General features: G+C 41.1%; 1 protein-coding gene across 2 annotated transcripts in view; it reads right to left on the bottom strand.

Moving 5' to 3' along the window:
* adcy8 (adenylate cyclase 8 (brain)) overlaps positions 1-22,942 on the bottom strand; it is a 38,563-nt gene extending 15,621 nt beyond the window's left edge. Inside the window, exons 1-7 of one of the 2 annotated variants that reach the window (XM_027020864.3) lie at positions 15,871-22,942; positions 9,940-10,089; positions 8,611-8,741; positions 7,881-7,992; positions 5,548-5,675; positions 4,670-4,828; positions 4,189-4,459 (exon numbers count right to left, since the gene is read on the bottom strand). In XM_027020864.3, coding sequence (XP_026876665.2) covers positions 4,189-4,459; positions 4,670-4,828; positions 5,548-5,675; positions 7,881-7,992; positions 8,611-8,741; positions 9,940-10,089; positions 15,871-16,740 — 1,821 coding nt within the window. In that variant the 5' untranslated portion in view covers positions 16,741-22,942. The remainder of the gene's footprint in view (positions 1-4,188; positions 4,460-4,669; positions 4,829-5,547; positions 5,676-7,880; positions 7,993-8,610; positions 8,742-9,939; positions 10,090-15,870) is intronic. The other variant, XM_035528641.2, reaches the window with a different exon arrangement.
* Positions 22,943-23,580: the final 638 nt, after the last annotated feature.

Raw genomic sequence — 23,580 nt, forward strand, 5'->3', positions numbered from 1 at the left:
CCCTGACCAGCATCAGAAAACTAGGCTTTGCCATGTCAATTTACTAAAGCCAGATTATCCCTGTTTAAAAATGCAGAACTCTACTGAGTTTGTACACTACTCAAAAGTGCCCATTGCTACTGGGACTGTCCATTTCACAGAGGGGCTGCAGAGTATTGAATCTTTAGACCAGTCAAAACCATGCACAGGTCTGGAAATACATTTTTAAAGTAGAATGCGTCAGAGCAAGTTTTTAAATGTTTTTTAGGTAATTAGGTAATATACTGGGTAAGGGATACTAGCAGGTGCCATTGTGTGCTCATGCTCAAGTGATCTCTACCAGAGGGCCTATAATGTTGCAAAGTCCTATCATTTGCAAGGGAAAAAATGCACCCGCTACTTTTCAGAGGTTAATGAGTAAAGTTATAACAGGTTTAAATAATGTCATTGTTTACATAGGCGATGTAGTGGTTTATAGTGATTCTTGGTGGGATCACTTGAATCATTTACAAGAGATGTTTGGATGGCTTCATAAGTTTCAGATGGTAGTACATTTTCCTAATTGTGGGACTCACCTAGCATATCAGATGGGTCAAGGAAAAGCACCACATAGACAAGTCAAAGTTTAGTCTATTTTAGATCTTCCCAAATTCAAGTATTCAAAGGGAATTCATGGGGGTTTTAAGGATGTGTGGGTTTATCAGCATTTCTTCCCAAATCTTTCAGCTGTGACAGAACCATTGACATGTCTGATCAGAAAAGGTGGGCAGTTTCACTGGACACTGTTGATGAAGACCTTTGTACAGATCAAAGCAATACTAGCATTTTACCCTGTGTTTGTGACCCTGCTTTCAATGTTTCTTTCAAGTTGGTTGTAGATGCATGCAAGGTGGGGTAGGTGTGGTGTTGCTGCAGCCAGAGGTGTCAGGAGTGGATAGACCAGTTGCATAGTTTTAAAAAGCTTAGTAAATATCAATCTTATTGGGCTATAGAGAAGGAAGCCTCAGCTCTAGCATTGTGTACCATTATTAAAAGTTATAATAATAATGTTTTTTTCTTTGCTTCTCTTTTCTCAGGAGGGAAGGATGTAATGTTAACATAGTGGTTAGGGTTAGACACTGATTTTTCCAAGGGAATCCAATGTCCGACAATCCAAAACAAAAGCTGAACAAATTACCCAAGCTAGAGGTTTCAACACTGGTTCTGGCCCAAGATTGTTGACCTAGAGTGAAGGCCACCAGTACAGGGGAGGCAGAACTGGACTACAGGTAAGATGGCCCCGGTGACCTATAGTAAAGGCCACCAGGACAGGGGAGGCAGAAGGTGACTACAGGTAAGATGGCCCCTCTCTGTGGCTTCCCAGGCTAGTTCACTGTACAGGTTAGAATTGGCCCTCACAGCCTTTACATGACAGAGATATTATGAACATGCTTATATTTTAACTTTCCCTAAACAATGTTAGCCCAGTAATACAACATAGCTCTATCAATTTGTAACAAGTCCAGCAGTGGTGAGTTTGTGCTGTAAAGTAATGTCTGTGTGTGTACCACGTGTGTGCAATCAAACACAAATGATATTCTGTAATTGGAGTTTTATGGCCTGATGTGCATCAGTGCTAAAGGATTAGGTTCTATTAATCTACCGGTAGCTGCTTGGATTTGGAGCAGAATAATCCCAGTTTATGTTCTGCTCTCAGAGTGGACTTCCACTCTCTCATTCCGTCCCAGCAAAGATGAACAGTGATGCACAGCTAATGCACCAAACCTGAACCCACTTTCTCTCATTGGCCACCATTCCACGCTCATACACATGAAAATTTTCTCTGTAGCTCAAGATCATTTTTACAAGTAAAGTTAGAGTTGACCACAATTCAAAGTCTCATTTTGTATGGGACCCTCAGTTATGAGATTCTAAACACACTGGTGGGCCAGTGCTCAGGCTTTCAAGCACTCATAAGTGAAGAAGTGTTTTCATGCACTTCTAAAATTTCATGTCTCTAAAATTGTTTGGTGGGTATTTGCCATTGCTGTATCTTCATTAGAACTCTGACTTATATGAAAGTTCAACCGTCCCCCCAAAATGTTAAAAGCTATGTGTGCTAAGCAGAGAATCTAAAAAGCTATAGATTCTTGATGTATGGCTGAACTTTGTTTGCTACAGTGTGTCCCCTATGTATGCACACACTGCGATTTGCAAGTAGAGCAAACCAACCTGCCTCTAGCAGTCTGGTGAAGAGTGTATGTGGATGTGTGTGTGCACGTTCTTTAAGGAAGACGGACAGCATCCATTATTGAAATCACTGTCAAGCAAGAACATAGACTGATCCATGGACCACCAGCACATGCACACACTTGTGCACACAGTGTGACGGCAGAATATCTTGCCAAGGACAAAGGATGAACAGAGAGAGGAAAAAGATGAGAGGAGGCGAGATAAAGAAAAAGAAAAGACCAGCAAATAGAAGAGAAATGAGGGAAAGAGTGATCAAAAAGAGGAGTGGATAGACTGTGGGAAAGGAATCCTGTTATTGCCTTACAGACATCCTTGTTGCCATGGAGACCAATACCAGAATCTTGCTCTCCCTCTTTCACACACACGCATGCACCCGCACCCTTGCCTTATCATTTCAGTGCATGTACGCTGCATCAGTTTCCTAACCTGCAAATGCCATACAGCACAGTGCAATAGACCCAGAAACACACACTGCACACTAACTGCTTGCCTTAAATAAGGCTTCTAAAAAACAAACACATGCAAGGACACTCTCTTCCTGCAAACATGAACAACCAGGATGAAGGAGGGGTTTCTGCTCTGTGCAGGAGTGAGATTGGCTGATAATCCTTTCAGTCATGTGGTAGGAGCTCTTTGATGTGTTAAGTTGTTCTTCAGAGCTGACTGCATGACAAAAACAACAAAAGCACCACACTAATCAAAGACTACATTCCCTTATGTTAAACACATCTCCATAGCAACCGCCGGCTAACTCAGCCCACACTGAACAAGAGAGTTCTGCATTACAAGCAGCTGCTCACATACCAAGAACCTACACCACTGCCCTACACCTTTTAGCACCTTCTACATGACTTTTTACAATATTTCTCTGTACAATCTAGAACCTTCTACACCATTTGGAACCTTTAAAAAATACCAATCCAGGACTCCATCCCTCTGCACGCCACAGAGTCTTCAACACTACTTTGCTCCATATAGATCCGTCCAAATAACTATCACAATTAGATTTGTCCTATAATAGTGCCGTTAACCTTTATACAACAGACAATATGTTGCTTAAAACTTGTGACGCACTGCTCTGCTCCATTTAGAAAATGTACTATCCAGAACAGAGTATCTTCTATAACCATCTAGATTCTTGTATATTGGATAATATTGGTCACATAACCAAAATTAAAAAATTTTATTAAACCCTGTGGGGTTTGTATTTTGTATTCGATTGTGTCATTATTACTTTAAACAGAATAAAATACTACTTGTGACCTAAAATCACACATTTCATCTTAAGTATACTGGCTCAAAAACAACCTCTAATCACTCAATTCTAAAAAGGATTTATGGCAATGTTATTCCATAAATAAGGTCTAAACATATCTAGTTGCTTCCACTTCATGGTAAGTATTTGTGAATTTGCTCTCAGAAATCATCGTGTGTTTCCTTCTTTTTAAAATCCTTATATACCTAGTAGTTAAGTATATGGCTAAACTTGTATAGCAATGCTTATTTCATTTTGGTACTTTACTTTGACTTATAACTAATTAATTAAATAGAAATAAATAAATAATCATTTCAAACAAATGTCATGAAATATGCGAGAAATATGTTTTAGAAACCATTCAGTCTTGATCTGTCCCATGCCTAAAAAGTGAAAATCTGGAAGAGTGGAAGAACATCAACAAAAAAGTAACATGAAATGATTAATGCACTATAATTTGAACTATTTTTAGGAATTAAACTGTATAGCACAGTAAACTGTATAGCACACTAGCCAGATAATGACTAAAGGTCCTGATCTCTTTGTCTATATTTACGAAATAAAATTTCTGAGTGTGTCTTTTGTTAAACTTGCACTACACAATGTTGAAGTACAGTGGAGTAGTGTGGGTATGTTTGTGAGAGACTTATGCTCTGTTGTTTGTGTCACAGACCATGCTGCAGAATGCTGTGTGTGTGTGTGTTAGAATGTTTGTAACTCACATTCTGCTTGCCCACGATATTGTGGAAAGGCAGTTCTGGACTCCAGGTGCCTTCTGTGAATGTGGTGGTAGATGCTCTGTGATCTGATTGGTTGGTGGCCTCCTTCATGATGTCCTCAGGCAGGGAGAGAAGGCTCTCCTCTGGCTGCTTGATCAGGAAAGTCTCGATGTTATGTCTGCGCAAGAAGTCGTTCCTGTCCTTTCCATGGCCTGCCTCAACCTCATAATCTCCGTTCAAGCAGTCTAGGGCAGCTTTAGAGATGTGGATCCGTCTGCAGCAGGCAGCACCAGCAACACAATCAACCTTCCATTAACACAAACCCCAGCAACAAACACTAACCTCTTAAACTGGATTAGGAATGTTGGTAAGGGCTTTTAACAAGTTTTATATTGACCCTCATACTTGTAAAAAATACAACAGATTAGGAAATGGCCTTGATTAAAAATAAAATATTAAACTCATGTGTGTCTGTATATCTCACCCAGGTATGCCGCCAGACTCGAGTTTGTTAGCAATGTCGACATCCCATGACCAGACATCAAACTGCCACTTCCTCAGTCCCAGAACCCCACACAGGACTGACCCAGAATGAATCCCGATACGCATGTCGATGTCGTGTTTTGTACGTGAACGCACATATCTACATACACACACGGACAAATTAATACACACACACCATATGTAGCACAAATGCTGCTGCATGCTGAAAATCCCGAACAACTGACATCAATGACAACAGATTATATATATATATATATATATATATATATATATATATATATATATAAGAGTACACTAGAATAAAATGAACTGCCTTTCTTTTTTCATTCATTAAACTCAGTAAACTTTAAACCAATAATAAAACTAGAAGTTTACTAAATTAGCTTTAAAAATTAAGTCCTTCAGAGTATCACTGATTCAGTAAGTGACCATAGTTATAAAACTTGTATGTTATGTGGGTGTGCATGTGCAAGAGTCTGGAGGGAGAGTGCTGTGTTTGATTGTAAGGTTCAGCCTTTGCCCTGATGATCTTTACCCAAACCCTCACCCACCATCCACCCCCTACTGCACCAGAACTGCCCCTCATCTGACATACAGCCTCAACAGATAATCAACGGGACTACTCTAACGGTTTCTCTCTACTCTCACTCACTTCTCTCTTATTCTTCTTTGTCCCTTAAATGGTCTCTTCTCTGTGTGTCAGGTCTCTGAAAAGATCACTGAAATTCTGCGTTTTATTACAATCTTGATACAGAGAGGATTACCATATTGAGGTACTGCAGACGCCCTGAGAAAGCTGTTAGGAAGGTGTTCATGGTGTTATGTTCAGCTGTTGTTTGCTAGTTAGTCTAATATTACCTGATGGTTTTGATCATGCTGAGGCCCATTTCCACACAGCAGTGGGCGTGGTCTGGTCTGGGCTCAGGAAGCCCCGAGACACAGTAATAACAGTCACCCAGAATCTTTATCCTTAAGCAATGGTGCTCCTAATAGAAAGAGAGTGAGATAAAGTTACATCAAGACTTACCTCAAATTGAAGCAAATGACACTTTGGAAAACAAACTGCCCTTCTCTTGCTACCGTCTGACAGCCACGCGTCTTAAAATGTATGGTAGCATTCTCAGGATGACAGACTGCGATGTAGAACACAAATAGAGCATTAATGACAGTCTCACTTAATTGCTCTAGTGTCCATTACCCGTGCATGCCGCTGTGTGTACTTGCTCTCACGACTTGATAAACAGTTTTGAAAACAAAGGACCATGATGGCCGTTAGCACTGCTCAACACTACTAAACACCACAAGCTGCCACAGTTAGCCAGACTGAGTCACAATATCATGCTTCAGCTGCTAGTGATGAATGCTACAGGCTAATACAAGAGCACAGTGACTGTCCATTGTAAAGTGCTTCTCAGGAACTGAGGAACTGTATGTGGTATAGTTAGCATTCATTTCTATAATAATGGAATTTATGAGTAGTAATTTGGAATTAGTAATTAGTGATAGATGCTATTGGAGCATCTCATGCAGTGATGGCCCTAATAAATAGACCTAAGCCCAGGCTTGATAGACTTGATAGACTTCATGCACTCGGGGGAACCACTATTGTTTCAGACAGTCACTCATTATCATCTTAACCCCAGCAAGGTTAGACACTCAGCCTTGTTAAAGTATTTTAGAAGTGTCCCTGAAGAATTTCAAGTTGATCAGTATTAGCAGGAACATTAACTGTCATGATATGCCATGGGCTAGTGTATGCCAGTATCCATGCAACAAGGGACTCTTAGCACAAAACAGACCCTTTCTCAAAGGGATTCAAAGTCTAATATCATTGTTCAATGTGAGATGTTGTAGACTGGTTTCCCTTCTCAACTTCAAGGCCACTACTTTTCTGAAGTAAAGTAGTTAGAACAGGCCCATATGCCTCCTAAATTTGACTGGCAGGTTTCTTCCTGCACACATTTTTAACATGTTTTGGAGGACATTTGGTCTGGGACTGGGCTACTTTCTCTCATTGCAATATTGAATCTCGGCACTAGTGACAAAATGTTCCTATAAATATCAAATGGAGGTTCTTTCAGTTCTGTGTAAGCTCTACTGCAGCTGCTGATGGAATTGCTGACATTGTTGCTGAACCCACCCTCACTAGATTAAGCATAAACAGAATTCTCATGATGTGAGCTGGTATGTCTACCACATCTGTCTAGCAGAAACCCTGAAATACTGCTAAATCTTAACATAAAGACTCTCTACAGACACTGATATCTTTACACACCCACATGCACATACACAGACAGGCATGTATGAGCAGAACCAACATTTGCTGATGTGTGGCTTCACACACACAGATGATGCAGTTTCTGAGCACATGAGCTGTTCTGGCACATTTGAATATCTGCTTCATACATGAGTGAACCAACTCCTGGTTGCTTATTATTTTACATTCTCATGAATATGAGTCTTGGCCTCCTAATCCACAAATGGGTGTGACATGTGCATTATAAGCACATTTATGTGTCTGCAAGAGTGGATATGGTGTAATACAGACACATATTTACATATAAATTATACATCTGAGTATGCCCTTTTTGTATTCTGGAAATATTTAACAATAAAGGTAAATGTGTTTCTCTCAAAAACATTTTTAAAATATGGCCTTCTACTGTGGTGTCTGCGGTGCAGTTAGTTTTCTGAGCCTGAAAGCAATCGTTCCGCAGTGCATTAGCAGCCTGCTCCTTCACGCCCTGTCACAGCATGGCCAGTTACCATCTGCAGATACACTCTGGTTTTGGCTGGCTACAGACATGCGTAAGAGCGTGATGGGCGCATAAGTTATTGTGTGTATGCACGCATGTGTGTCTGTGTATCTTGTGTATTTCTGCACAAAATAAGTTTTTCTAATTATATTCATTTTAAATGGGCATTTTGAAGATTATTTTATTGGGGGAAAATTTGTCGCCTTTATTTAATGCACACATTTTCAAATAAGAGGAGCATTAAGTATTGTCTGTGTGCGATGGGAAATGTTAAGTGGACTAGGGTTAGTGGGTTAGATATAGTCCAACGCACACAGGAGACGAACTGATGGAGTCAGCAACATTCATCTTGTATAAGACACTGTTAAGGTTGCATCATGTCACATTACAGTGTGTGTGTGTGTGTACATGTGTATGTTATTTGCGTTCTCTCACGTGGGCAAGTCGATCGAAGCGGGCAAAGAGTTCATTGAGCATTCGGACCAGCTCCTGAGCCGATAGGGTCGTAGACAGGTTAGTAAAACCTTTCACATCTGCAAAAAGAATACTGCAGGTGACAGATAGACAGACAGACAGACACACACACACACACACACACACACACACACACACTTGCGCAATTAGTGTGTTTTCCTCCAAGAGACTTTGTACAAACCAAGCTGTATCAATGTCCAACTCGCTGGAAAGCAGAATAAATTACAATAGTTAATTTATTAATTTATTCAGCATTCCAGTGATGATGAATTCCAAACTTTTTGGTCCACTCTTTCCTTTCCTCTTCCCAGTTCTCTGATGTAAGTGACCCTCCCCCTTTATGTATGTATTTATTAATTATCCCTTCATGCCCCTCACTCTCTCACTCTACACGCTATAGTGTGATCACAGCTGACAAGCAGAGCTGTTTCTGACAGATGGATGAAGTCAACAGGCCGTCCACTGCCAAAGTAAATAAACTCTGATGTCATTTTGGGACAAAGTGGGAGACAGCCTCAAGGCATTAAAAAGATATTCACTTACATATGTCTGTGTGTGTGTGTGTGTGTGTGTGTGTGTGTGTGTGTGTGTGTGTGTGTGTGTGTGTGTGTGTATAAAACAACATTGGAACATTGGAGCATTACAGCCAAATCTGCTGTTTGAGCTGACATGATGGCCCATTGCTGGTTACCTGACGTTCTCATAGCGGTGGATATAGATGCGGTGAAACTGATGCTGCAGGTTCTCATCCTCTACATTACTCATATCATTAATCATCTCCAGGACCACAAATCGAGGCAGCACTGACAACACCAGCCGTTCCTGGCACAGGGGCAACGTGGGTGATGTAGTTCAATAGCCGTTATCTTTCGAATGCACATATTTAAAAAGCCTGCACACACACCCACATCCTCAATTATGCTGTAGTTATATAATTTATCAAGGACTATATGTATAGGCATGACAAATTTAAGCTGTGTAAAATGTGTTGAGGGCAAAAAAAAACAAAAAACAACCTAAAAATAAACAGTCTACAACACAATTCATTGAAATATTCTTGTGTGCACACTATAATCATACTACATGTCAAACATGGTGAGAAACAAATGCATTTACTATATACAACTAAGTATTTACATAGGCCTGTGTATATATATGTGTGTTAATACAGTTGTTGTCTTTGCAGGATGAATAGGACTCAAGTTTCTTCACAAAATAACTTATGAACACAATAATCTGACCCATTTTTATTACTTCACCTGCTAATAATGTGTTTATGTAGGGTCTTGTGTATCTTATCTCATGTAGCTTCTTACACACACACACACAAAAAAACATGAACACAGTTAGGAATATACATAATACAAAGAAAATTATTGCTTGGCTAAAATATCCTCTAGAAATGCACATTAACCTTTTCCCTTTACTCTGTGAGGTCAAAAATCTCTCTCTTAGATACAGGACACACACACACCTCTTACAAACACACAAGCACACACACACACACACACACACACACACACATACACACACACAAATAATCTTGCTATATCATCTCTCCTCTAGGAATTCCTGTCTCATGGGTGAGAAAAGGCAAATTGATTTAAAGATGAGAAGGGCAGTCTCATAATAAAGACAGCAAGAGGAGAGTATTGAGGAAAAGGTTCTCAGACTCCTTAAGGAATATCTCCCTTCTCTCTCTCTTTGTCTTTCTCTCCCTTTCTAACTAACAGAGAACTCTCAGGCTGCTTGTTGAAAGGGGTTTCATTTGTAGCATGAAAATCTCTGTTACACTTTTTCAGTTATAGAAATATCAGAAAATCATACGCATATACTTCATATACACACATAGCCCATTATTGGCTAAGGAACATGCTAAGGAACTCACTAAACTATTATGGTAACACACAGACACACAGCCAATTATGTTCTACATGCTAAGGAACTCAAACATATGATAACGCACACACACACACACACACACACACACACACACACACACACACACAAACACACACACCTGTCTCTGGTTCTCTGTCTCCAGGCGGAGTCGGGCCTCGATGCACCTTCGTGTCTCCAGGAAGGCCTGGCGCTGTGCACGGTCTGCCAGGTAACTGATAAACACCCCAGCAGTGTTCATACACAGGAATAACAACATCTGGGCACACAGCTACAGATAAGGAGAGAAAGAGTGTTGGAGACAGAGATGAAGAGACAGAGAGAAAGAGTGAGAGGAGAGACAGGGAAGGAAAGTGTGAGAAAGTGACAGGATGGTTAGAGAGTGTGTCAGTAACCAACTGTGTGTTTGTGTGTGGGTGTGGGTGTGTGTGGGGGAGGGGGGGGTCCTAAAAGGTCAGTTGCTGGGTTATTCATGAGTGTATACATATTAACAAATGAATCATCTTAATGAACAAATGTGTCCAAACTCCTGTTCAAATTACATACCTAAATTCTTTTATAGCAGGGATGACCAAAAATCAAAGTCATAATGCAGTAATAGTCAAATGCTTCAAAGATAGATGAGAGGTTTATGAAAACAAATATTAAGGATTTAAAGTTTACTCATTGTATGAATCAATTTAGGTAAACATGTATGATACACATGGTACAATGTTGCATATTAAAATGCATCTCAATTGTGTAGCATTATGGACAATGCCATATAACACTCTCATATGGCTAAGCAAGTGTTTTTCAATCCAATCCTGAGGATTTTTGTTCTACTCCAGCTTTCAGAAAACCTTGATTAGGTATTCAGTATTATTGATGGATTAGCTCAGGTGTATTGGGAGCTGAGTTAGAGCAAAAACATGGACTGTGGTCCAGGTGGACTGGGCTGAGAAACCCTGAACTAAGTGATGTACCCCAAGAGGACTCCTAAAATACATTCATACTCCAAAACAACATACATGCTCCCCAAGGAAGGCATTGGAAACAGCTGCAGTCATTATCTGTTAAAACAATTACATCTCATGGTGAAACACACATATGTGCACAAACACCCAGGCACACCCACCCAGGGACAGGTTCATGGCCTGTCCATACACAAACACACAAATGAACATGCACACACAGACACACTTGCAGTCAGACAGAGAATAGGCTAGTCCAGACATGTCTCTGCACCTGCTACTCAAAATGCCCCACAGGATTTGTGTGTGTGTGTGTGTGTGTGTGTGTGTGTGTGTGTGTGTGTGTGTGTGTGTGTGTGTGTGTGTGTGTGTGTGTGTGTGTGTGTGTGTGAGTGTGTCTTAAAGCTGTTGGATCATTGCATTATTATAATGATTATGAGAACAATGAGAAAAAAGTCTTCCATCTCCTCATTGCTTCTCCTATAAAATTATTATAAATCTGCCATATTGTTTTGCAAACTGTGCCCCAATACGCACATAAAGGCCTGATGATGTGTAGTGTGTTAAAAGGGGCTTGTTAACACATAATTGACAGTCACTGATGCTGAATGACACACACACACAGATCTTGTCTCACAAACATGCATTAGAACAACTGATATTGAAATTCTTGTATGCTGTGCAATGTTACTGAATAATAACCTTAAGCCAAAAATGATGACCTTTTCACCTTCTACTTCATGGTGTGATTAATGTAACTATTCATTGTGATCCTAGTCTCTCTATTCTGTTACAGATCTATAGCACATGATTTAAGGCTCTTTCAGCTGAAATACTGAACCCAGGTCTCTGTATAGTCTGCAGTGGGCCTGAGAATAGACACACTTACCAGCTATATTAAACTAGCAATGACCATGCTGGGCTAATGTGCAGAGGTAATTTTGCCAGGATGTTCTACATTGAAATGAAAATTCTGTTAGGTCAAACTCTAACCATGGGGTTAACCAATCTCAATGGCTCAAAAAGGAAAGAAAGCATTAAGGTATCAAGATAGTCAAAAGACCATGCCAGGCAAACATGCCCCATGCACCAACGTTGGTGTGCATACAATATCTGCATACAATATCTGCACTTATCTGCAGGCCTGTATTCCTCTAACATCCCTCCTTCCAAACTATCCACTCTCTCCATGCTTCAGTTCTTCTGAGATCTCTGCAGCTAGACATCTTAAATGAGAAAGAGCAAGTAGTTTCACTGTGCTTGCAGCATTATAACACTTAGGCCAACCTGTCTTCACATTCTGATAGCCATCACTGAAACAGATACTTTGTGGCTTAGAGTGGGTGTGGTTTGAGAGAGCATTTCTTGGAAAGGGGAAAGATGTAAAGGCTGGGGTTGAGAACCACTCAAGTGAAGTGATGCTAGGAGTATTACTGAAGTCTACCTAGGTACTGTCAGCAGGAAATACAACATTGACATACTACAGTACATGGAATAGAACATTTAATTCTTTATGCAGAGAACTACATATTACAACAACAAAATCATTGAATGTGTTTAAAAATGTCTGCATTAGTTTTGTTACAGCTCCTTTGTTATGTTCTAGTTTCACGGAACCATTAAAATGCCTCTGTGAATGTACTGCGATGTACCACATCCCAATCAAGAAGCTTCTCTACAAGGAAGCGGTCTTCCCTGACTGTCAATCATTTCGCATGTTCAAGCAGCACATAGAAGCCTAAGCATGTCTTCGCAGGGAGGGATTTTGGACAAAGGTGGCTAATACATTTTAGCAAGCACTTCAAAATCACTTACAGCAGCCTCACATGTTAAGGCTGTCAAGTAGAAACTTTCTTGATCTTCCGTTGTACAGTCTTCACTTCTTTCTTTAGATAATTAGCAAACTGAATCACACAAATTTGGTTCAGTTTGATGTAGTTCAAAACTCTTGACAAAATAAAAACTAATTGTATAGCAATGTAAAATGTATACAGTTCTTAGTTGTAGCACATAAAAAATTAACTGCACTAGTACCAGCGATGGTACAGCTCTGAACACACACTGTAATATAGACAGAACTGTTGTATACAAACTACTCTAAGAGACAGTTCCTCAGCGGGATTCAGTGACGATTTTAAATGTTACTGATTGTCGAACTGACCATCTCTGATGTGTGCATATTGATGAAGTAATCAGCCAAAGAGCATCTCTGATTCGTGATCCACAAACGACATTTAATCACTTCAACGGCAAATTTAATCACTTCTATCATTAATCCGAACAGGGCCGTGGCACATAGCATCAGTATATGATCAACTAGAAAGGCAAGTCTGCAAAAAGACTTTAAAATAGTTTAACACTGCTCAGCGGAAACACTTTTAATCATTACTGTTTTTCTAATTGTGAAAGGAAATTCCACTGAGAGGCAGCTTCATTTAGGAATGTGCCTCCTACAGGCACTAAAATGGTGAAGTGCAAAAGTGATTTATCTTAATTAAAACAGCATTTTAAAGTTATGCTTATTAATGCTTTCCTGACACTCAGCATAACCTGCCAGTAATCAGTATTGAAACTCATCGTAAATGCTTTGCTTTTTAAGACAGTCCTACACAGTCCCGTTTCACGCCCAATTTATCTGAACAATTGTGCTGATCACAGTGGTATTACAGAGGAAGTAAAAAACATCATTACTTGGGTCTGTTTTTCATTGATAAACAATTTGCTAGCTGTTCTTTACTTTCACATGGAACTATTGTAAAAATATGAAAATATAAGTTAATATGAATAATATGACTTTAACAACAGCCAGTCAGGCACAGAACTTTAATGCGACTTAGAAACTGTTAGTGTGTCACTTAGTGCCTTGTGTTTAATGTCTGCCATAGATTTATGATGATGATAATAACGATGATTTAATAAACATTAAATCCTTATTTAGCCAACACTTTTGAGAGATAAAAAATACTTGAAATCAACCACCTTAATGGCACAATATGAAAACAGTGGGAACTGTTTGTATGTTTGGTTGTTTTGGCAGGATTAATGCCACAGAGATGGGAACAGAGAATGCATTTAAGAAATGAACATCCAAAGCTATTATTGATTTGCAGTGGCAAGACATTAACTCATGTAGTATTCACATTCCTAATGCTGTGTCATTGACGCTATTGGGGGTGGGGGCTGATAACCAAAATGAGTGACAGCATTATGGGCACATTGGGCATTGGTGTGTGTGTATGAATGTGTGAATGCATGTGCTTTGCATCTGCTCCTGAGAGACTAAACTGACTTTGCAGAGGAAGAGAGAAAGATGAGGGAGAGAGAGATGAGAACACAGAAGGAGGGATGAAGGAGAGAAGAAGTGAGGGAAGCAGGCAGATGAGGGTGTGAGTCAGAGGACCCTTTTCCATATAGTCCTCCCACGCATGCTATTTTTATTGTATCACACAAACAGCACTCCATCCCCAGCTCTCCCTCTCCCTCTCTCTCTCGCTCTCTCTCACACACACAACCAACCACCGAAGCACAACAATATCCTGCGCTTGGCACCTGGCACCTAAATCATAAATTCAAGAAGTCTAGCTTGTCTAAACTAGAAGCTGACCTGCACAGAAATGGGACATGTGATTCCATTATAGTGGTTTCAAACTCAGATACCTGGAAATCTAATTTAAAGCCTCTACTGAAACCTGCATTTTTGTAGATTTGGTCTTTCATTTTAGATTATTGTGCTGGGTAAACATGGTGAGGGAATTAATATTTCCAGCATTTAGCTGACGATTTTATCCAAAGCAACTTACAATTATGACTGAATACAACTTGAGCAATTGGGGATTAAGAGCCTTACTCAGGGGCCCAACAGAGGAAACTTGGTGGTGGGGCTTGAAGTGGCAACCTTCCAATTACTAGTACCTTAGTACCTTAACCACTGAGCTACCACTACATTTAGCTGAAATTGCTAAAATCGTCCAGTCGTCATTCATGTGTGTTACCTCTCCAGCCACACACCTCCCCAAGCCTCCTGACTATACTAACCACTCTGTTCCAGCCATTCACTACCAGACCAGATCAACCAAACACTCTTCCAATGTCATGCTGTAGCTAGCTACTAAACATACATTATATGGGTGAGTTAAATGAGCTATAAACTCTATACTAATATCTGTCTGCCTCTCTCCCTTCTTCATTTCTCTTTATTTACTCTCTTTTTTTTAATTATCTATCTCACTGTCTCTCTTTCTCTTGCTCTCTGCCCTGATGTCAATTACATAATTACAGAGAGGTACAAATTAATCCAATGAGTCAAACTATGTTTACAGGATCTTGATTATTTTTTAAGGTGCACTGCCAAAAACTCATGCTAAATATTGCACCCTGTTTAGAACAGGTCCTTTATCTGCTCTAGATTACACAGGAAGTCGGAAACTGCTCAGGAATGTAAGGTGACATGAGTGAAACCAATACCCTAGAACATTTTACCCTAGAACATAGTCTTTAAAATGTTTTATGCTTAGAGAAAACTACTGTAATTTGATTGGTCGTAAATAAACATGTAGCACACGTGATTGCAGAGCCATTACAATGAGTCTAGACTTCCCGAAACTTCCTGCGCTGGGAGTCCCCTAATGGCGCACTTCATGAGCGGAAAAAAGAAAACATCCCACCAGTAGCTCAGTTACAGCGCGAGGCAGAAATAACGCCGATCCCCGACTAGTAGCACAATTTCAGCACGTGGACAGCGACGAGGACTGTCGCACATTTCTGGGATGGGATGATTTGGAATGGGATCGGTGCTGGTAGAATACTTTTCTTTCTATCATTTTCGTCTTTTTAACTTCCATGCTGTGGCTAATAATTACGGCATGATATAGATTAAAAATATATATGAAATAAATGATGCTATGCGTATAGTGTCGAGTCTTAGCAGGTGGAAAGATTTCTGACAACGAATCTACATCAAACGTTTGCAAACACACATGCATGCAAGCGCATACATGAATACACATCCTGGACTGCTTTTCGTTTTTTTAGTACAGACAGTATGGAAAAGATGAAAATCTTACGGATCATAAAGGAACCTTTAGCGAAGCCTCTCTTACCTGATTTGTAGAAAGCTGGGCCTGGGGAGCCACAAGCAACTGGAGAGCGATGTGGAGGGCGGAGGTCAGCAGACCTGCCACTATGGCCCACGTGAGCGGCAGCGGCAGCATGCTGTAGGTGGCGAAGAGCGTGAAGAGAACGTACCCTATCCCGTCCCCGAGCAAGCCGTACCCAAGCCCCGTCGCTAGGATCTGCGTAGCCATGGCCACCCAGGTCACCGCGCCGCTATACTGCAGATAACCGTGTGAGCTCGTGTCCTTACGCACCACGACGAGCGCGCAGATGACCACCTCGATGCCAGTGAAGAACCCGAGTAGCATTCCCTTAATGGGGTCCACGGGCGTGGCGCCAAGTGTCAGATGCAGAACGAGTAGCGTTAGCTTGGTCACCACGTCCAGAATGTTCATCACCACCACAGACTTACGCCGTTGGCCCAAGAAGTAGCGCTGGTACAGCCGCTCCAGCTCGCGGGACTTGAAGGCATAGCGCAGTGTGGGAAAGATGACCCCGCGGTACGTGTATCCCCAGCTCAAGAAGAAATCCGAGTTACTGGGCGCACAGTCGATCTGTAGGAAACCCAGGTCGCTGCTCGAGCGCTCGGGGAAGACTTTCGTGCCACCGTTGTTGTGCCGGTCACTCACTGAAGTCCTGCCGGCTGACTGTTTGCGCGAGTCTTGTCCCTGTACACCATCCCCTGAAGCGGCCTTCGGGCTGCTGTGCTCGTGAATGAACCGTTGCTCGGTGATGTGGCGAACGGCATTTTGCCACAGCAGGCGCTTTGGTCGGCCCCCATTGCTGCTCGTGGGGGTTTTGTTGATAGTGTACAGTTCTTCGCTTGCGCTGGAACACCGAACTTCAGATAATTCCATTGTTCTCCGAGCTGACACTGTTAGTTGTGTCTGTTTTTATCTCTGTGAGTATGGATATGTATATGCTCTGTATGTATGAACTAGCCGAACGTTTTCAGTGTACCGGGTGAGGTTTTGACTCCGCGCTGAGTCGACTGCGCATCGTTTCCACGCGCTGAAACGAACAGGCTTGTGACCAAACGGTCATTCATCATCACGCGCTCACGTACAGTGACCCTTTTCCTTTGGTGATATGTTTCAACTGTATTTTTCCCAGCTCATGTAAGTCAGAACGATTTGCTCGCTGTGCCATGTGGCGCTGAATCTTTAGCCCGTCAATGGGGCATTCGCCTACTCGCGTGGTGAAGAACAGTCCTTGTAGTTACTCATCGACACAGACATGACCGATTCATTGGCGTGTGCCCTTCTCTGTATTTTCCACGAACTCTGCAGCTACTGCTGCTAATTGGCAGTCCTTGTTTTGCCCCGTCTTCTTCGTCGCGACCGAATGCAGCAGGTGTAGGTCGTGGCGAGCCTTTATTTTCTGTCTCGCAGCTTAAATGTATAGACAGGAACCTGTAAGGGTCCTTCCCACGGCGCCATTCTACTGTCCACACTCTGTATAAACTGGTCGGTAACCTTCCGATATGTGTCTTTGTTTCCGAGTAAGTCCTGACAAGTCAAGACCGACTGATTCTTCCGAATGCACCTCGAGCATAAACTCCAGGAATTCCCGGAATCTTCAACTGAATGCAGAGTTGAGAGCACGCGCCGCTGGATTCTTCAGCTGCAATGACGAAAATTGATCAATGTCGCAAGCTGAGTATCCACCGAGCAATGTGCCACCCTCCTTCTCATTTGGTGGGATTCAACCAAAGAGTGAGGGAAACACTTGCGACTGTGCTGTATTGAATCCTGTTTATCAAACAGTAAACGAGTTCATAAATAAATCTGCCCTTAACGAACAAATAAAACCCAGAGCAAACAACCGCACGGAGCTGAGAACAGCAGCGGAGTCGCAGGACTCAGGCGTGTGTCATAAAGCACTCCTTTGTCTTATTACAGCAATGTCGATTCAGTCAGCTCACCTGACCGGGGCGTATTCGTACCGAACAGAAAGTGTGTTAACGAGAGGTGCGTGTGTTCTGGCCAGTTGAGGCATGGGGCGAGCCGCGTGTCAGCTGAGTATATATATGACGTCACGCAGTCCTGGCCTCTGCTCTCCCTCCCCACCCCTTGTGTTACTTTTGTCTCTCTGACCTGGACCCTATATGTGTGCGCGCGCGCGTGTATCATATTTTCGTCCTGCGAGTAGTTTCCATTAATAATTAACAATACCACAAAAACATCCATTAAAACCCATTAATAATTATAACAATCAAAATGAGTCTCTTGGTACTATTGCCCCTCGTTTGCTTGCTTATTAAATTAATTACTTACTTAATTTTATGTCATGGCTATATAACCATCCGTAAGGATAGGTCCGCCAACGTGGGTATATGTATGTTGGGGGTGGAGCGGCGGTGAGTCAGGTGGAACTTTAACGGCGTTACTCTAAACTGACTCACCGACTATTCGTCTTTTTTAGATATTTCATAGCGCGAGACTCCGACTGCGGCTGATCAAAGTAGACCGACAACGCCGGTGACTCATCACATCCCCCGTTCGCTCTGCGGTTCCTTGTTTGTTTAATTATTTATTTGTGAGGGTGAGGGTTTGTGGGAAGGCAGCGAGTGCCGCACATCTTGCTTTTAGAGTTGTGATGGTTTACCTCGTGCCTTTTCCTAGTTTAGTTTTAACTCTGCAGGTGTGGAAAAAGGCGGCACCATGCGGACACCGGTATCTGCTTTACACGCGCACACACACACACACACACACACACACACACACACACACACACACACACACACACACACACACACTTTTCAAGATGAAGTAGTTTTGCAATGATATCCCTGAAACTGCGTATCATGTGGTGTGATTGTGTGTTCATGTTAAAGCTGAAAGTAAATTTCTATTCTGGCTGAACTGCTTAAGGTAATGATTGTCCTTCCTGTTCCTCTGTGTGAACAGCAAATCAAGATTTCCACTTTAGAGCAAAAACAGCAACCAATGAGAATCAGGAACAGAGAAGGTAGGGGAAGAAGGGTGGGAGATGGCTTATCTGCTCTTCATTCAGAATCAGTGGCTTGGACTCCTAGATTAATATCTTAATATCTGTTTGTGGAGGCTCCAAGTTGGATTGACTTTGCTATCCCTGTAGTTGTGTCCTTGAGTAGGATACTTTAGCTCAATCTATTCTATGGTGTGACTGACACACATGAAGAGAGAGAGAAAGAGAGAGAGAGAGAAAACTGAACATAATGGTTACATCAATTGAGAAAAAAAAAAATTTGATAGTGGTTGAAGACCAGATGGCTTGTGAGAGAGTTCAGATTTCACAATAGACCACAGCCTTTTCAGTACTCTGGACAGCTACCAGTCATACTTTTCAATTACATTATGGCATTTAACTGACATTTTTATCCAAATTAATTTACAGACTGAGTACAACTTGAGCAATTGAGGGTCTTGCTCAGGGGCCCAAAAGTGGCAACTTGGCAGTGGTGGGGCTTGAACCAGCAACTTTCCAATAACAAGGTAAAGACCTTAACCACTGAGCTAACATTCCCACGATTATCCCACACAGCAGTTCCCCACAGGCACACTGAACATGTAACAGGAAAAAGACAGGAAGGTCTAACTTTTATCAAAATGTATAGCATTTATTTCCCACCCTTGCAAGTGGGTTTTGAGAGTTTTCAGATTAAATTATGAACTTCATGAACTGATGTATGAACTACATACATGAAAGCATCCATGAAGAACAACAGGCAAAGAAGAGGAGGGGAGAATAAGAAACAGTGGGAGAGTCAGAGAGAGATGCTAGGGGAAAGGAACAGAGGTATATTTGACACTGGTACTCCAATGGCTCTGTCACATATGTCACTCTTTAATTGGAATCCTCACACATTCACTCCCACTCACTGCAGCTGGTTTCTAAATATGTATTGTGGAGCTACAGTAACAATTCCATGCCTTGCTCAGAGAGGACGACGCAAGAGAGAGAGGGGGAAAGAGAGATTCTGTCATTACTAAAATAGCTCTTGAGACAATGGAACTGCATTAGGACATTGATAGAAGCATTATCAGCTGTGCGTGCACACCCACACCCCCACACACATACACATACCTGGTGCTTGCAGGCAGAGGTTCTGTAATTATATAAATGGGAAGCTCTGAAAGATTGTCCTTCATGCTTATCTAAGCTGAAATGCCTCAAATAAATAGAATGTCTGCATGTGTGATTTAATTTTTTTCACACATTACAACACACACACTGAAATGTACAAAGAAAGCAATTAATATGATTGCCCTAAAGTGTGGAAACTATGTATAAAAACAGCTGTGATTGTAGCAATGTCTAATTATTTTAAGACAAAACTGTACTGTACTTTAGAGCCATTATGTCACAAAATGTTTTCATCAGAACTTGTATTATGTGTTTTATTAGTCCCATGGAAAAAACCCCCCACTGCATTAGATGAATGTCGTACTGACATGGTGGAATCCAGGCTGATGCGCAGAATAGGTGTGCAAAAATGTTAGGGTGATTTCAATTGGCTTAAATTGATTGATATTTGCACAACTGATCAGATTTCAGTGTACCTTCCAAATATGGAGCATTTTTTTCCAGGGGAGGCTAAAAAACACTGAGCAAGCACTGTGGAAATGCTCAAGATTAGAGACACTGCAGGTTTTTTCAGAGATCACATTCCTCCAGTGCACTCTGCAGGGATCTGTGCCTTGTGCTCCTGAAACAAGGGACACAGTGCCTGTGTAGCCTTAAATTGCTAGTTCTATACACAATCCTTGGGAGGCTGGGTCCATATAAGACTCACTGTGTGGTTAGAGTTAATGAGCCCAGCTGTCAAAAAACTTGCATTGCCATCTGAATTTCACTGTGTAACTGGAGTGGAGCAAGTCTGATTGCTATGTAAAGGCAGAAGTGGCAGATGATGATGGCAGAACTTCTTTGTCCTGTCCTTGTCATTATTACAGTAAAGTAAAATGGGTGAGCTGTATTTTAAACACTGCTGCCTCACCTGATTCCACCGACATGTCTGTCCAGACCTCAGTCTATTTGCATTGCAAGCAGTAGATCATGTTGGCTATATAGACTGCCATCTAAATGTTTTTAATAACTTACATGTAAATGTCTCATTTAGCATTTACAGACATGGTATGGAAAAGCACTGTTTATTTGGAAACTGATACCCCTTAGTCTGTAATGAATAATTACATGTGACAGCAGGTGGCAGCAGAGAGCTCACACAAACGCACACTACAGTAATGCTGCGAGGAGAAACTGTCAAAGCTTGTTTCTTTGATTCCTATCCGCTCTAATTGGTTTCATTATGGCAAAACACTTTAAATGCCCAATTAGGAACTACTACAGTCTGGAAGTCCCACCTTTTGTTCAAAAATGTGCCAAATGACCTTACTAGTATTCATATGTGTGCAAGTGCAGATTGTTGCTTGATTCACTCACTTGTACTGTATGTTGTGAATCAGTACATAGCAAATATGGTTTCATGCACTGGATAGTCATCTGATACCAGAAGAATCAGAGCACAGACATCTCAGTTATGTGACATGCAGTGTGTCATGCAGTATTGTTACTATCGTGGTGACTGTTTGAGAACCAAGACTTTGAGTCTTGGTTCGTCTCAAGGTTCTCAAAAAAAAAATCCTCGCCACTGTCGCCCTTGCCTTGCTCACTGGGGGCTTGGACTCGGACATTTGTAATGCTGCTGTGTGACATCATCTGTTGTAAAAAGCGCTATATAAATAAATTTCAATTTTGATTGATTGATATGACTCTATACAGTGTCTATACCTATAAACTTCCTCTCTCTTAATCCTGACAGAGGTGCTTCTATTAGTCCCAGAGACAACTAGGTCCTCGCTCTCTAATTACTCGATGAACCTCAGCGGTCTTCCAATCACATCTTCTCTAACAATTAAAGATCTTGGAGTGATTATGGATCCCAGTTTCTTGTCCAAAGCTGATGCAAGTTTTATTTCTAGGAATGCCTTTCTCCACTGTAGGAACATTTGAAAGTTCAGGAACATTATCTCCTCACATAATGCACAAAAGCCAGTCCAAGCATTTATTGCTTAAAGATTGGACTACTGTAATGCCTTACTATATGGCTGTACCATTAAGTGCCCAAAAAAGCTCCATCTGGTTCAAAAGTCAGCAGCCAGAGTTCTTACTAGAACTAGAAAAGTTTATCACATCACTCCTATTTTGGCTACTTTACAATGGCTCCCAGTAAAATTTTGTATTGATTATAAAATACTTCTAATAACATACAAAGCATTAAATGATCTTGCCACACAGTAGAGAACACTTAGAGAACTCTAAGTGCATTACGATCCACCACATCTACTTAGATCAATAGGTGCAGGCTCTTTACTAGTACCAAGAATAAGAAAATCTACCACAGGGGGCAAAGCCTTTTCCTTTAAAGCTCCAACACTATGGAATAACCTTCCTGAAACTCAGACACAGTCTCAATATTTAAGGCAAGGCTGAAAACCTATCTGTACAGTCAGACATTTTATTAACTACTTTCCAACTTAGGTAAAGGTGTAGATCTGGGGGTCCATGGGCATTGAGAATGATAGTAAACTGGGATGTGATGATGGTGTCACTTCACCTCTCTTTTGTCACTCAAGTTTCTTGACTGAGTGCTTATGTTCCAGGGTACCATCATGCCTGTGTTTCCTTCTGGCTCTATCCTTTTAGCTGTGCTGCCATAGCTAGATTTGCAGGAGTCCAACTTTGCACATTATCTTTCTCTAATTTACACAACCTCGTACCTAGACATGCCTAATAATCGATTCTCTCTTTCTGCCGAGGTACACCTACCCCTGATATCATGATGTTACTGAGCCTCAAATCGTCTCAGCTGCCTTGGCTACTCCCACCACCTCCTGATGTCCCCTGCTGTAGCTCACCATACCTCCACCGCAGCCAACTACTTCTCCGTTGCCCTTAATGAATGTTCTCTGGCGGGATGTTATGATGTTACTGAGTCTCAACCCGTCTCAGCTGCCATGGCTACTCCTACATCCCCCTGATGTCCCCTACTGTAGGTGCTTTGTGACAACATCTGTTTTAAAAAGTGCTATATAAATAAATTTTGATTGATTGATATGACTCTATACAGTGTCTATACCTATTCAGAAGGTGCTGATTCTCGACATACTGAACCATTAAGCAATTCAAGATCATTCCATCATGGAGAAAAATAAATTATTTCAAATACCTCTTAAAAATATTATCTTAGCATCAATTTCAGGTTTATTGGTAATCTGAAGTAGTCTGAAGCCTGGTCTTATATGACTAGATATAAGAAAAGATTAAAAGTTTAAATCTACTCAATCTGAAATGTGTTCAGGCCCACTGCCAAGGTGGCCACCAGTTGTTTTTTAGCCAGCAATTGCTGATAGTTACATGTTTGGAGTTATTGTCCTTTCTTTTGTTTTCTCTAAGCTTCAATACTTGCTGTTTAAATCTTCAGCAAGCTCTCTCAATATATTGTGTGTGCCATTCCAGCCTTTATTTTGAATAATAAGAATAATATTTTGAATAATAATTTAATATTTTAATATAATAATACTAATTTATTAGTTATTAAAAACAATTCAGTTAGTATCAACAAGCTACAGGATAATGATTGAGTCACTATTTATTACAATTAGTTAATAAGTCTTAATCTCTCACTGCTTACAAATTAAGGTAAGTTAACT

Source organism: Electrophorus electricus, chromosome 11, assembly GCF_041902795.1.
Source record: "Electrophorus electricus isolate QZ-2024a chromosome 11, ASM4190279v1, whole genome shotgun sequence".
NCBI lineage: Eukaryota > Metazoa > Chordata > Actinopteri > Gymnotiformes > Gymnotidae > Electrophorus > Electrophorus electricus.